The 16,391-nt window shown below is 41.4% G+C and overlaps 1 protein-coding gene across 4 annotated transcripts in view; it reads right to left on the bottom strand.

Moving 5' to 3' along the window:
* pde10a (phosphodiesterase 10A) overlaps positions 1-16,391 on the bottom strand; it is a 77,242-nt gene that overhangs the window by 9,933 nt on the left and 50,918 nt on the right. For 2 of the 4 annotated variants that reach the window (XM_049600338.1, XM_049600341.1), the window contains exons 3-17: positions 12,954-12,982; positions 9,835-9,958; positions 8,312-8,361; positions 8,063-8,203; positions 7,677-7,832; positions 5,618-5,668; positions 5,046-5,104; positions 4,721-4,772; positions 3,954-4,096; positions 3,336-3,428; positions 2,150-2,336; positions 1,063-1,205; positions 734-817; positions 490-640; positions 230-385 (exon numbers count right to left, since the gene is read on the bottom strand). In XM_049600338.1, the coding sequence (XP_049456295.1) occupies positions 230-385; positions 490-640; positions 734-817; positions 1,063-1,205; positions 2,150-2,336; positions 3,336-3,428; positions 3,954-4,096; positions 4,721-4,772; positions 5,046-5,104; positions 5,618-5,668; positions 7,677-7,832; positions 8,063-8,203; positions 8,312-8,361; positions 9,835-9,958; positions 12,954-12,982 (1,619 nt within the window). The remainder of the gene's footprint in view (positions 1-229; positions 386-489; positions 641-733; positions 818-1,062; positions 1,206-2,149; positions 2,337-3,335; positions 3,429-3,953; positions 4,097-4,720; positions 4,773-5,045; positions 5,105-5,617; positions 5,669-7,676; positions 7,833-8,062; positions 8,204-8,311; positions 8,362-9,834; positions 9,959-12,953; positions 12,983-16,391) is intronic. The other 2 variants (XM_049600339.1, XM_049600342.1) reach the window with 1 other exon arrangement.

Below are 16,391 nucleotides of genomic sequence, written 5' to 3'. Positions count from 1 at the left end.
GCTGGCAAATGTAAACTCTGTATTGTATGTTGAATTATTTAGTCATTTCTGCGATTATTTTGCATTTGGTCTTCCCATAATTTACCCACCATCTGCAAGTTAGGATATGCCGATAATCTTAAATCATTAAAGGTCAAAACAGTGCATTAATTTGTGCTTTAAAAGACGATGAATGAATAAAAAATGTTGACTTTATTTGTACGCTAAGTTCTGCATAGTGGAGCTCTACCTGTAGGATGGAGACAGTCTGAGAGAAGTGGTGTTGCTCCATGGTGGAGGTGGAGTACAGAGCAGCCAGTGGATGGTCAAACTTCTGTAGGTATGCGTTGCTGAACCCCCGATGGTCCAAGTCATGGCACAGGCAGGCTATCAACAGACCCTTCTTCTGTAAGACCAGAGTGGGAAGACAAGAAAAACTTTAAAATCACAGATATGCTGATCTTGATTTATTTTTTATCTTGGAGCTGTAAAACCCTATAAGGGGCAAACCTCTAACTCTGTGAACATCCCGGGGGTTTTCTGTAGGATGGCGTACATACAGTGTGCCACCGTTACCGCGTGCTTCCAGTTGTGGTAGGGCACACGTCGGTAGTTCTTCCGTACAGACATGGTGAACCGACACAGCTTCTCCAGCTCAAAGCTGCATACGGAGAGAAAAGGATGATTAACATTTAATCACCCCGAGCTTTGACAGAGCGGACACTGATACTGTCATGGCCCAGTGACACCTCACCTGGTCTTACCACAGGAGCTATGAACCATGTAGATAAAGACAGCGGGCCAGATCTCCTCAAAGGGACTGATGTCAAAGTGGAACCTGGAGGAGGGAGGAGGAAAAGTCTTAAATTAGCATGTACAGCACACAGAGGGACAGATGAGGGGACGTCTGAGGTCTGGGTGTGTTTAAACTGACAGGCTGTGCTCCAGAAGACACACCCCTTCCTGCACTAGAGCTTCTGGACTCTCTCATCATCACTCGCACAAACACGTGGCTGCAGACCAACCACACTCAGGGCCACAGCAGAGATAAAGACCAAAACCTTAACCTGAAAATGCACTCACATTTCGATCTCTTTATAAATGGGTGCAGGGAGATTGAGCTGGCTAAGGGTCTTCCATTCCTCTGATGTGCAGATGCTGTGATAAGACAGTTTTTCCATCGTCACTCTGTAAATGCATTCAGAGTGCCGGATCCTGTGGTACATCTGCAGGGACACACAGAGCAGGAGTTGGTCTTTAAAATGTCGAGAGAGAAACTGTACACTCTGGTGCTTTAGATACCAGAAGAATATCTTATATCTTTGTTGAATTCTTTAAGTATCACTGCTGGAATTTCCAAAAGGGTCAGGCAGAGTTAAGCTGTCCGCAACAGTCCCGCATCATATTTTATCTGCCTCCAAAAAGTGTCTCCACATCTGGTTTGTATCCCTGTCCCCTTCCCAGACAGACAGGAATAAAGACAGTCAGGTACGGGCGCCAAGGCTCACACCTTCCACCATAAATCAGCATATATCAGCAGCCGGCCCAAGTGAGTTTCCTAGAGACACGAGGCATAAATTACAGCTAAACATAAATCCTGTCAGTGGACGGATGCAGACTGCTTGTCTTAAAATATTAACACGCCTCATCAATTTTAAAACCAACTTTGTGACGCTGCTCCTGCGTAAGTTTGTCGCACGAGCTGATGGTGAGTCAGGCCCCACAGAGAGGGAAGGCTCTGACAGACAGACCACACAACGCAGGCTTCCACTGTTGATTCATGAAATGTCTGCGTGCTCCATGTAAAGGATAATCATCACCGCCAGAAAAATACACTTTTATTCATATTTTGGAGCACTATCTGGCACTATCTTTGTCAACCTTGGAGAAGGAATTACTTTTCACACAAATAGGGAAACCCTAGTAACAGATGAAACACATCTTTCAGCTACAGTATGAATTTAGGGAAGTGATGAGGCCACTACGTCAAAGGTGCAGCTTTCTGAAAATAAGAATCAAGTATTCATGTCCATGAAGTATTATATAATCTACCTACACTGCAAAAGATAAAGAGCAGACTTGTGCAGACAGATATAAAGAGAATGGATTGTGTTTTTGTTTTTGGAAAGAATCAGTTAAAGACATTTTAAGACTAGTATAGTTTACTCACATTTGCACAGTGTAAGGCCAGAGCACAAAAGACAGCAAACATCTTAAAGTTGTTCTCATCTGTTTTAGTGAAGGCACTTCCGCTTAGCTTGTTCACCATCTGCACCACACCTATAACGGTCCCCCTGCTCACGATGGGCATGCACAGGATGTTCCGCGTGGTGTAGCCGGTTTTGAGGTCCACCTCTCTGTTGGGGAAGACATACAAATAATGTGAGCCAACAATCTGACATTCATCATGTAAGCAAGGTTAGAATGTGAACTATGAAGTAGAAACACAGCATGTTTACAGGGACAATTCACCCCAAAGTCAAAAATTAATTTTTTTTGTCATATATGTAGTGCTATTTATTAATTTGGATTGTTTTGGTGGGGGCTGCAGAGTGTTGGAGCTATCTGCCGAAGACATGTCTGCCTTCTCTGGAATATAATGGAACCAAATCGCACTCGGCTTGTAGTGCTCAGAGCTCATGAAGGATGGATTTTCTTTCTCCCAAACCACACCCACCAACTGTACTGTATCACCACGCAAAAGGAAGCATGCATTTACTGCTAGCTCACCTAGCACCACTGAGCTAGCTAACAGTACAGCCCAAGAGGTCATTAATGTCTACATCCTGCGCTGTCACGAGTACAAGCCTCTTGTTTATGAGATGCATGCTTCCATCTGCGCGGTGATACAGTTGACAGGTGTAGTTCAGTAGAGCGAAAATAGTTCCTGCATGAAACTGTTCACAACAAGGTCTGTGGATTATCTTGAGTAACTGGGTCATGATTTCTGCAAAGAGACATTGCTGTCGAGTTTTTCAACTGTATTTTTGTGGCACACTGAGCACCACAAGCTACAAGAGAGCCATCTAGCTCCATTATATTCAAGAGAAAGAAAACATCTCCAACACTGAAACTCACACCATAAGAGTCTAGATTTATACATAGCACTACAATGAGTGAAAATATATGAATTTGGGATTTTGGGGGAACTATCCCTTTAATTCCTGGTGTAAATGTGTGGGAGTAGTGTTTTTATCCATAATACAGGAGTATAACCAAAGTCAAGTGAAGAAGAATTGTCCATGACAAACCAAAGCACAACTTTAAGACACTTCATTAGATAAACGATAGTCACAGATAAGATAAGCAAGAAAAATAAGTAAAAATGTCTTATCGCAGAGTCTGTTGGAGTTTACCGGTTGAACCGGGGGTCTGCATAGGCATCTGGGATATTTAAGACTTCCCCTGTCTGAGCCACTTGGCCAGCTATTCCCTTGTCTATAGAAAACCTTCAGGGAAAGAGAAGAAGAGACAAGAGGACAAGAGTTAGATTTGTGGACTGCCGTCTAGGCTTCTCAGTCTGTCTGTGCTGGGTGGATGTGAGAAAATCAATGGTAGATCAATACTATGAAAATCCATGTGAAAATCTGATTTTAAAAATCCAATTTACTGCACAATTAGTGTGCAGATTAACTATTTTTACTCAGAGGGTGAACACTATGATGTTGTGTTGTAATGGTACAAAATCAGCCTTGTTTTTCTATTGACTTTCTATTATTGGAAGCTCTTCTCCGAGCTGTCTTGTCACAAGAGGACCTTGTTTACTGTATACTAAATGTCTTCCAGGGACAGGAGACACACTTTTGAGTGTATGGAGACAGAAAAAAAATGTTTTACTCCTTCAAAATAAACTTCTCATGAAAAAATGTGTATAAACTGAAACTATGAGACTTATGTAAGAGCACAGACACCACCAAAATCAAATAAGTACACTGTTTAGCACACTGTAAGAGAAAAGGTTAAATCTCACCCACCTAATTTCTTTGGTTTTCCTAAAGACAGGTTTGCCTTCTTTCTCTTCCCCAATATCGAACAGGTCAGAGTACAGTTCTTTGTTGTTGTGATCTACCTGGAAGAGTGCGCACCTGTCCGCATTCACTAGGTTTTTTGCATATATCTGCAAAACAACACCAGGGACAGAACCTTATTAGCAACACTGAGCATTTGACAGAACTGAAGAAACATATGTAAAATTACATCTAGCAACTTCATTAATTAAATCAGAAACATCACTGCAGTTTAAAGTGTTTCTTTTAGATGGAACAGTTAAATGTAGAGAATTAAAACACACACAGTATAACTACAGGTCATTCCAGTTCATTTCAGTGTTTGAACCAGATGACTTGAATGACCTGAGATGACACAACAGTCACAACGCAACAGAATACAAACAAACAGAGAGGTGGGTTTTAGTAGAAACACAGGAAAATCATGTTTTACTCTCAGATTACGTTTTGCTTTAAATTACTGCAAGCAGAAAAAACTTGCCTAGTATGTCTATGCATTGTTAATATCAATTACAAACTATTCTTCTTATTATAAACAGTATCATTACAATTAATGCCAACAAATATCAGGAAATATCAGCAGTGCCCCTCAGGCATCAAGAAAGCCTGTGTGTGTATCTGTATCACAGCAGCATTACTACTCTGTTTAACACACATAACCTAACACACACTCCCAGGATGTGTAGCTTTGAAGACAATGTGAATGAACACATACTTGCAGAAATCACACTCACCATAATATGTTCAAGTAGAGAATCTATTGCCACAATGTTATCAAAGTATGTTCTGTGCGAAAAGAAGAAATGACGCATTGAGATGTTGACAAATGGGAAGCTCTGATGACGTTCACATTCAAGACATGAAAGCTAAAGTTGCCTAAAATGTTTCTTTCTATCGTGTGAGCAAAAAGTTTTTAACGTTTGACCTGACATGAGAAAAGATGCTAAGTCAGTCTAGAGCCCATATCTTAATTTTTATAAACATAGACTAAAATAAGAACATGATGTAAATATACTTTTCATCAGCATTCATTTAGTGTAACGTAGCAGCAGCTCTTACTTTGACACATCTAGTAGGAAGTCATTGAGCTCAGTCTGTTTGGCGAGGCCTCTGCACACCTACAAACAAAGGAAAATAGGTCATGACCCGACACCCAGACGTATCACACATTTCTCACAGAACACACACAGCATCCTGCGTGTACTGTCAACAAACACAGCTTGGCTACGGGCCACCTTCGTGAGCTGCAGTAACAACAGAGTGTTTTTGCAGCGAGCAGCCAACCCAGGAGCGCAGTGTGCTGCAGTGCTGTACCGCTCACTGTGGCTCAGAGGTCCACTGTGGCCAGTGCTGCAGTGGGACGCTGCTTCTCTGAGGTGTTTTGCTATCTGTTCGTATAAAAACAGCACTGGGGCGTAATGACGTCCTCGGGGAGCTGTTTGTTGAATCTATGGCTTAGTTGATTGGACTGGGCCCAGTGACAACCCAGTTCCTGTACACAGTGGATTTCCCCATTAAAAACACCGGCGCAGAACCAGAACAAACAAAGCCATCGAAGATCATTATAAGTGAGACGGTTAGGTTTCACCTTGTTCCCAGAAGTCTTTAGTGTTGCAGTAGAGTTTGCTCACCTGTACTTGATGAATGGCAACTGATGCCCACGCTAAATTAGCTGTTGCAACCTGGAAAAGAAAGTGAAGATTAGCTCCAAAGAAAAAACAGCACGATTAACACGAGTTATCACACATTTTCAAGTCCTTATCACATTTCCTCTTGTGAATATTTCAACATAATTATCGATCCTGCACATCAGGTAGTCTGATTATCACAGGAACCACTTAGCCCAGATTCAGAGCCACTCACACCTGTATTGAAGCTGCACTAACATAGATTTTTTATATGGCAAAGGGTCAAATGACCATGTGTAACGTGAAGGTGGTTGCTCTAAGTGACGAACCCACAGAGAATTATTACATGACTCTGCAGTTCCCCTCAGCTCTGCAGAGTTTTAGTGTCTACCAGCTCATTTTTTGTATTTACAGCCTGCAACTTTACTGTTTTGGTTCACCCTCACCACTCTTATCAACTTCCTTTCCAGCAGCTGTTTGCAGTGAAAAAGCTTTAATAAACACACTGTATGCTACCTGCCCAGTAGCAAACACAGACAAAAGGTGTTCTCAGAGCAGAGGAACTTTTTCAGAAGTCTAAGAACCCCTCCTTTGATGTGTCCACACCGCAAGAAAGTAGGAACGATCGTAGTACTTAGAATGCCGTTTCAAGGAACTTTCTTTAGCTTCTTTTTCAGAGATGGCACAAGTGTACTGTAATTTGTCCAACTGCCAATGCCACATCGGCATCCCTCATTTTTAAAAACCTGTTAGCCCTGTAAACAACAGACAACACAAACAAAAGCTTGTAACGAAAAAATAGAAGAAAACATAAATGGACCAACAGGTCCAGGCTTTCCTGAGCGTATATGTAACGGTGAAAATACAACACGATTTTGACTCGTAAAAGTGAAAGGGATGTTGCTGTACCAACCACTGGCTAGCTTATAGTGTCACTTCAGCGTTCCTACTGGCGGTATGAATGCAAACAGAAAAAAGCCATTGAAGATATGTAGTTCTCGGGGGAGCTCCCCTTTGGGCAGAATTCTTCAGCCTGAAAACACCTCAAGTTAGCAACCAGCTATGAACACAGTGGAACAATCTGAAGAGCCACATACTCCCCTCAGGAGTTAGTGTAGACCAATGGTTCCCAACTGATGGGTCGTGGTCCAAAAGTGGGTCATGGGTCCATTCTGAAAGGACCCTAAATGTTTAGTTTGTAAAAAAACACCCTATATTTTTAAGTGTAGTGAATTTCTAGCACAGAGCTTTTATTTTGAGGTGCTGTTTTCTGCTGCAGAGTGAGCGACTAACAGACAGCTACCTGACAGAGACAGCTAACTAGCTCGAAGACATGGCCAAATGCAAGTATGACGCTGAGTGTATTAAACTGTGTGGACCTTGAACTAATAACTAAGGAGAAATCTGGACCCTGTGGCTGGACCAGTTGGGAACCACTTGTGTAGACCAAACCAGAGCTAAAAGCAAAGTGAATACTGAATGATTAGACTCGTAAAATGACCATAAACATAAATTCAAATACTAATATCCGTCTGTGTCTGCTGACATGAGTCATATCCCCTTAAAAGTGTCAGTATATAAACTGTATGTCAGTGTTGTGTTTACAGCTTGTTGTGCTGCCCCCAAGTGACCAAAAAATCCACTGATGCAGGTTTGAATAAAATTAAATAAAATGTAGCAGATAACTCTCAAGTCAGTAATACCTGCTTGCTAATATTAACCAAATTTACAGCAATGCCTTGAGATTTAACCAAAAATGCTTGATGGTTAATAGCAAGTACAATATTAGGGAATAGCTGCTTGAGCAACCTGTATGTTAAGTAATTTTCTAGCTCATTGTGCTGCCATTTCTTTCACTGAATCCATTAGCAACTAGTAGAAAGTGCTCAGAGACAAAAAATATAGCATTATGAAGTATTTTCCACATTCAACTGAATCCCACAAATCCAAGAGAGATCTTGAACAGATCCAGATTAAGTTGAATACCAGGCTAACTGTAGTTCTGTGAGCTGTGTTGCTCCAGCCTCCCACTCTTGGTGTGTTTTGTCTGGGTCAGACTGACCTCCTGGTGGCTGAGGTTGAAGGGCTCCTTGCCCCACTGCCGATGCAGCTCCAGGATGGCAATGAGGTCCCCAATGGCAGTGACGATGGGGAGGCACAGGACAGAGTGAACATGGATCCCTGAGTCCTGCCCTGTGCCGTCGGGGAAGCGCTCATCCTGCAACACACAGATCCGTGAAGGTCAATATCACCTAGAGTTTTCAGGAGTTTAACAAAGGAGGTCAGTGTAGCTGGTACATCAACTGATGTAGATGATGAAGAAGATTCAAATTGAAATTCAGATGAGCAACGATCAGTTAAAGAAACACATATAGAGAATATCTGTGATCAAACATCACAGCTATGCAGTGAAATGTTCCTATGATAGGTACATCAGTATAGCCTCACCCCCATGATGTCCTCTACTAGCAGTGTTTTGTGAGTCTTGGCAACATGAGCGGCAATGGTTGTCCCAAATGCGATGGGGCCGGAGGGGATGAGGCTTGGAGGGCCATCCTTGGCCCCCGTTGGAGTGAACAAACATAAACTCTACAGAGAAGCATAGACAAGAACATGGAGGGAAACAGACATGTTAAATACATGCACACAGTTTCATTCATGTATAAAAAGTATTCAGCAAACGTCCTCTGCACTTACATTGTTGCATTCTCCCAAAAAGTAAAGTGCAAATCCATCAGCTTTTGTTGCTGCAGAATAAAGAGACACACAGGTCACATGTGTGCGGTGCATGTGCTTTAAATATAGCCAGACAGTCAGTGACATTAGCTGTCAGCGTATGTTACATTCTCTCATACAGATCTGTCGAACAATAAATGTCAGGTATACCTGAGAGGAAAAGTGTAATAAGATAAAAGTCCGGTTACAATCTAATAACAATCTATTAACAATGTCCCACATAACGACAAGGGCGCTCTGACCGAGGGCTTTGACTGCCATCCAGTTCATCTCGTTCCCAGTCCTCCTTTCCAGTCCCATTTCACACTGATATATAGGTCATGTTATCATACAATGTGACAACAGGGAGGCTGGTGGAGCATCAGTGAACACACAGATGATCAAGACGTTAATGAGAAGTGTGGTTTGGGTGAAATGATCTTTTGGTTTGACTCTTTAACAACATATAATGTATTTATAAAATGAAACATATCAGACGTTGTAAGTGCTATAAAGATAAGTCCTGGATATTCTAAAAATCTGAACTAAAACTGTATCATATAAACAATCAACCAACCTATTTTATAAAGAATGTATTTATTGTAGAATATTACACAGACTGTTTGATCGTATGATTGTATTTTCTAGTTTTTTAGACCCTTTAATCATCAATTTCACTTTGGTTTGCCAAGCTAAATGAGGAGAAGAACTGGAACTAATGAACCTTCAAATGGGGTTGTGTTTAGCGTGTTCACAAGAGGAGTCCATGCAAATGTCCCCTCTTTGGATATTCACAACCTCGTAAGTGTAAATTTTCTAAAGGCGCAGAGTTCAGGACTTGTGATGTGTTTGCTAATGTGTTTGAGAAATGGTGGAGACCATGGAAGTTCATGTTTCCAAGGATGGTAAGTTTATATTTTTATTTTAGTCATATATTGTTTTTCTTGGTGATATAATAATACGTCTGATGACAATGTTGATATTTCCAATGGCCTCATCTTTTTCCTCTGTTATTATGCCTTTGCATTCCTTGCACTACATGACCCGCTCGCTAGCTTGCTAAATTGTTAGCCTCGGTGGCTTCTAGACGCCAACACTAGTGTCCATGTTGCAGATACCTATCAGCGGTTTTCTCACAAATTAACCACTTGAACACTAAGCATGTCATGTACACAACTTCCCACGTCACGAGCTCAAGACTTCCACTTGAAGGCATCATTTTCCTTTAAGAATACTACTTATTTTATTTATTATCTATGTTGACTGAAGCAGAATATGGGTGGGGTTTATCACAGTGGGCCCTTTAAGCTGGTGTCAGAAAAGTACGCTTTGACTTTACATTGACACAACTCTTCTTGGGTTATTTACCGCAGCAAATCTTGCTCCTCCTCCAAAAAAAATTTCCGCAAATTGTATTTAAAGTGCTTGATCCCAGTCTTACAGGGAAATGTCTGACATTACCAGTGTGACGTGACCTGAAGCTGAGAGGATCAATCTACTGTTACCTGTCTTGATGATGTTGCACAACTCATAGAGCAGGAGTTTGTTGTCTCCTCCAGTGTCCAGGCGCTGCTCCATGTAGCTGTTGAGTTCGTACACCACACCCTGCATATTTGTGTCCTGGTACTGCTGGACACAAGACACACAGAAATTGCAACTCCACAGTTTCCGCATAAACACTGAGGTTGAATTTCAAAATTCAGCAAGAGCTACGACAAAGAAAAATGTGACAACAACCTGGAATCTCCACTGCACCCAGTCTAACGTTACTGCAGCAGCTAGCTGCTAGCTCAGATGGGAAGATTTTTTTTTATTTTTTGAATGAAAGAGGATTATCTGCCTGCCATTCACAAAGACAGAGCCATTCATCACAACATTACCCTCCACCCCACCCTTACACTCCCCTACACTGCTGCATTCTAGCCCAGGGATCCCCCCGCAGTCCCGAGAGGAGGCCACCGGAGCCCCACAGCTCTGATTAGAGCCCTGGCAAGCTCTGCTGCTCAGCCTCAGCTTAAAAGTGTGGTTATGTAAGAGGCAGACCTCCTGCCTTGTACGGGGCCAGAGAGCCGTCTATTTCTGCGCCTGCAGAGAGAGTGAGGACAGGACAGCAGGGAGAGTGGCGCACTAGAAAGCCTCCCCCACGGGAAGCCTTCTATCCTCCCACATCCTGTTTGCACAGACGTATGGATGACGCACCGAGAGGTCGAGTGGCCCTCATTTTTCTTTTCTCTGTGTGTGAAGTCCCTTCTACCCGGCTCCGAGGCCCCGCTGTGGGTGCTGACACTCGGTCACCTCGGGACACAATGGTGTCAGGAAGACAAAGGTGTGAACATACGTATTTGTGACCGCAGGGGATCTACTCTTTCCCATAACTTCCTGCCAACTGTTTCTTATTATTCTTATTAATTATCTATTTGATGCTAACCTAAACGCTCACAGAGCCTGGACAACTCCAGTGGTAACATCGCAAGCATCACTACTGTGCTGCATCTCACCCAAGAATGCACAGGTACTAAACTATTGCATGCTTTTTATATAAACTACACCTGCCAACTGTATCGCTGCACAGAAGGAAACATACATCTACTGCTAGCTCACCTAGCACCACTGAGCTGGCTAACATTACAGCTGAGCTGAGTAGAACACCATTAATGACTACATCTTGTGCTGTCATGAGCATGAGCCTCTCATCCATAAGTAGATACACGCTTTCCTCTGTGCAGTGATGTAGTTCAGTGGGAAGAAAATAGTTCCTACAAATAACTGCTCACAATAAGGTCTGTGGATTATCTTGAGTAACCAGGTCATAAAGAGCACTGCAAGTGAGAGACAAACTATGAATTTTTGATTTGGGGGTGAACTGTCCCTTTAAGTACACCAAGACATTTTTGGACAGTATTGAGTTCTGTGAGTTCTAAATTAGTTCAGCAGAAGTGTCCATTCCTGAGTAAGAACTCAATTAGTCACTAAGGTCAGCTTTAGGAAGTAGGTGGCAAGGTAATAAAGTACTAATATATATCAACAGTAGGGTTGGGAATCTCTCTGTGATAGACGATTCAATACGTATCTAGATACACGGGTTACGATACGATTCAAAAACAATATATTTTTAATACAGAACGATTCGATACAATTCGATACAGTGTAGGAACGATACGATTCGATACGATTCTGTGGTTAACATTTGTTGATGTAGATATTAATCACACATTATAAAATAAAGAAGCCCATTCTATAAAAGTGACATTCTTACAGTATTTTCAAATTTGTAAAAGACCACATCCCCAAGCATTGTTGCTGTATGGCACTGGCAAAAATAAAATAAAAAGACAAACAACAACAAAATCACGTCAAATGTATTTTTTTTAGACATGGACCAAAAAAAGACTTGCTGAATGAACATCATTTTGTTGGATGGGATCAATATAAAAATGAGAAGAAGTTTTAAACTTTAAGTGAAGTGAACTTTAAGTAAAATTTAAGTGTTTTAAACCTACTTGTTGTGTTGTTTTTATTGTATTGTCTGTGTTTTTGTATGTATCTTATATGGACTTGAGTCTGGAATAAAGCTTATTGTATCGCTGTACAATATAAACATAAAGCAGAATAAAATAATAACATGCAATGTAGGGGCAGAATCTGACATCTCCTGTTATTAGTTGATATCATGAACTATGATGACTAGCAGCTTATCATTGACAGCATGACAGACTATTTCTCTGTGTTTGCTACACTCTGTGTTTGTCATTTATAAAAAGATAAATCACTTTTCTATAATACATCAATGATATTTCAATGGAATAAATTACTTATTGACTTATTCATACTTCAAAAACAGCATCAATAAGTGATTAACATAGAGGGGATAAAAATAAAATAAATAAATAAAATCAAAATCAACCAGCCACCCTCCTCCCCTGACAAGTACAGAACAGTCCCTAAAGTGCGCTAAGGTTTGTGGAAATGTGAACTGCTCGCTCTGACACATCACATACCTGTGTGCTGTCAGGGCTTGGCTGGTATTTTTGGGCAGTCATGACACCGACGAAGACTTCTTGGACCTGGAGCCGGGCTTGTCAGTCGCCGGTAAGCTGTTATCATGCACCGCCGTATTTGACAGGAATACGTATTTCTGTCTGTGTCTGTGACCCCGCGTTCAACCCACAACCGGTAGGATTCGCCTTTAGTTTCTGCTGCGGCTTGGCTGCTCCCTGGTTTATCCAACCAGCATTAGCTTCTGTTCCTCAGCTCCACCGATCAAGCTGGCGCTGATGTTTACATCTATTATCACTGTCAGTAATGCCTGCTACAGAACATGCCGCTGGGCCGGCTCTCGCGTTGTTTTCGAGATGCAAACTGTTAAAGCCAGTCAACCGATTGCTAGTCTTGCAATACCCAAATCCATGACTCTACAATCGATTCATCTAAGGATTCGTGGCTGATTCGTATCGATTGAGGAGGCTGCTACCAACGTAGCCGTATCTCTCGCTTGTCAAACCGGATATCCGGTCGTATCGGTAAATCGTTCCCAACCCTAATCAACAGTGTGTTAATTTATAAAGAGAAGCTCCATGCGCCCTGTCACATAAATATGTAGACATAAAATCAAGGAAAAACCTACCCTGCTGACTTCTTTAGCTGATGTGTCATCTGTGAAGAGAAAAAATTTAACACAGTGTTAAAATACATCAGGTGGATGCAACCAAGAAGGATCAGAACCAGCCATATCATTGTAGCTGGCTAGTTGACTGATTCTGCAAAGCTTAACTACACTCAAAACAAGTAGATGGCATAAGACAAAGACATTCTTTCTTTCACAAATGAAAAATTTGGGAATTTTGCCACTAGCGTACTTGGTCTGGTATATCCACTAGCTAATGTTAACTTTACTGACAACTCCCTGCTGTTACACTATGTTCTGACATCTATATTTACTTATCACTTTTGGCCGCAGTGGCTGTTGTTTGGCAAAATACATACTGTAGTTGGGCTACAGTTCATCCCAAAATCAAAAATACATATTTTGTAGTTGGCGGGTAAGCTCTGTATAGAGACATTGCTGTTGAGTTTTTTTAAATTGTAATTTTTTAGGTGCTTCATCATCATCTTCAATCATCACAAGCCAAGTGCCATCTAGTTCCATTATATTCAAGAGAAGTCAGAAATCTCTATGGCCGATATCTCCAACACTTGGCAACTCACACCTAAAGAAATTAGATTGATAAATAGCACTGGTGATAAGAGGAAAAAATAAGTATTTTTGATTTGGGGATGAACTGTCCCTTTAATATTGATTAGAGAGCATGGTTTGATATAATTGTTGTTTGTTAATAAGCTGCTGTTTGCAATTAGAGAAGGATGTGCGTTGATGCGACTGTCCGTGAGAACTCTTTCCTTTCCCACAGCCCCTGGCAATGTGCCACTGAGCAAAATACTTCATTAAATGGTTAAATGTTAAATGCCAAGTGTGTGTGACTATGCAAGTATAACAGACAAATACGAAAAAACGAACAATCAACTTTGTCTGCATAAAAAGGCTGTGAAGCAACACAGAAATCTGGCCAGCTGTTAGGTGGACACTCCGCAGTGGACTGATGGATTATAAAGGCACAACAGGACAAGCAGCAAGTAAACAAAACCATATGTTGTCCATACGACAATAGTCAGGTGGATGGTAAATGAGCAAATGCCAAAAAACATGCAGTGTCTTCAGCATTAATATAAATTATGGATTAATATTTCATCCACTTTTGATGCAGGGAGACATTTGCCTAAATTATGTTCCTTTTAAAACAGAATTAAGAGACATATTAATCTAAGTTGACAGGTGCAAAATTTTGTGGCTTCGAGTGCAAATTCCTGGTGTGATTTCAGGCTGTTGGAGAGACAGTAGACATATGACTATTGTCTTTGGACGTAGACACTGAAGTATGTGATAATAATGAAAGCTGCGGCCAATCACAACAGTTTCTGGACTTATAGTCTGGGAGTGGGTCTGGGAGTGCTACTTGGGATGAAAATAAAGCCATTCACACAGCTACAAGCGGTTCTTCATCACACACGGGGTCAACAGCACACGAGAACAGTAACTGCTTAGATCTCTTTGGTAACGTTTCATGTGATCAAACCATGCAAAAAGCTGGGCAAACTTTTAGAAACATTCACTGAAGTGCTGACTCGAGCTGGTCCTCCTTTGAAACGAACCCCTTTGTACATGCAAAGACAGAAATTACAGCCAGCTACATTGTTTGTTGTTTTAAACATTCCTCCACTATGCTATGAGTTTCCTAACTTAGCCATGAGAGCTATTTTAGAATGAACCCCTGGCCGGGCATGACGTCAATCAGAGGACAGAGAGCTCCACATGAAAAAGACTTCAAAACCCTTTGAAAAAAGGGAGAAATACAGACAGAATTTCTTTTTTTATAATGACGTGTTGAGGCCAAAAATATTCGGACACGAACCCCTTTTAAGAACAAATTTGTACAAATACAGCCTAACCTGTTAGAGAGAAGTCCAAATTTAATATATACTACTACTCCACTCAAGACCACTCATTTTAACACTATGATGCAGTCATTAAATACTTAAATACTAATCATAGCCTTAATTCAATGCATGAACTGAATGTAACAGGAGATGGGAGTACAACAGCTGCGTTTCATTTACTTAAATTTTATGGCAATTTTTATTTGCTTATCTTTGATGTATCAATTTGATATTTATACAGTGTGATGTAATATAGGTAATATTTGTACAGTGTATATATAATATTGTAAGTGATGTAGAGGGTTGTTTAAATGCACTTGGTTTGGATATAAAGATGAAAAAGACTTTGCAGAAACCTACAGGAAAATTTACTGCTCACTCCTTTGATTTTTCACCAGATTATTTAATTTATAGTTAACAGTATGTCCAATAAATTGGTGTCTGTGTTGTTTGATAGCAACATGTTTGGATGCCTGGACAACTGCAAGCTCTGAGTGGTCTTAAAAGATTTTTTTCCTCCATGACCTGAACTCTCAGCACTCAGACAACCCTAACCTACTAGACTGTTGAAGGGACAGGCAGCACAGCCCACCTCTCTCTCTTCGCCTTCGGGGGGAGCAGTCAATGGAGAGGAGGAGGCGGAGGTTAGGTCAGGACTGACAGTTCAAAACCAAATGCAAGCAGACAAAAGCACAAACACCCAGGTCGACTCAACGGGTGACGCAGCCACAGAAACTGAAAAAAATCTGGTGAATGGACCTGCACTTGTGTAGCACCTTCCTAGTATTTCGACAACTCAAAGCACTTTTACACCACTTGTCACATTCACCCGTTCACACACACATTAATACACTAGTGGCCGAGGCTACAAAACAAGGTGCCATCTGCTACTTAGGTAACCATTCATACGTACTCACACACCAATGACACAGCCAGGCTTCGACGTTCTTTCAATTAGTGGACGACCTGCTCTACCTCCTGATCCTCCACCTGTTATTGGAGGCTGCCATCGTGCGATTGCTGATTTTCACCAACACATTACAGCCAGTCACCATCATTGTAAGGTGTTGCAGTGCTAATGAGTCCAGCAACACTGATACATCATACCACATTAGTGAAATATTATGCTGATGATATGATCATATAATGCTCTCTGAGAAGAGTCTGATGTAATGCATAAGAGTAGAACACAATCCACTGCATTTAACATCAGTTTCATTGTCTTATATTGGACAAATATCATTACTATTTCATTCATTCTATTCATATCACTACATCCTATGTAAGAATCGTCCCATTCCCAGAGGTATTCCCTCTGCTGGGGCGTGTGGGTTCCCCCCCAGTACTCAAAGTCCTGGAGGAACGATTCAGCAGCCTCTGTTTGTGGTGTTGCAGGTCCAATTACAGTCTGGCAAACCACCTCTGCTGGCATCTCCTCTGCGGCAGTCCCAGTGGAACCAAAGGGTGAGCACTGAGCTCTGTGTCCACACAATGAAAATGTCTTAGGAGCCAAAAAGTAACAGGAAGCGGATGCACTTGCAGGCTGTATGCTCTGTAAGGTGACATGCAG

Source organism: Epinephelus fuscoguttatus, linkage group LG16, assembly GCF_011397635.1.
Source record: "Epinephelus fuscoguttatus linkage group LG16, E.fuscoguttatus.final_Chr_v1".
NCBI classification, from domain to species: Eukaryota; Metazoa; Chordata; class Actinopteri; order Perciformes; family Serranidae; genus Epinephelus; species Epinephelus fuscoguttatus.
Note: the sequence above shows the minus strand (reverse complement) of the source record. Positions and strands in the feature narration are given on the sequence as shown.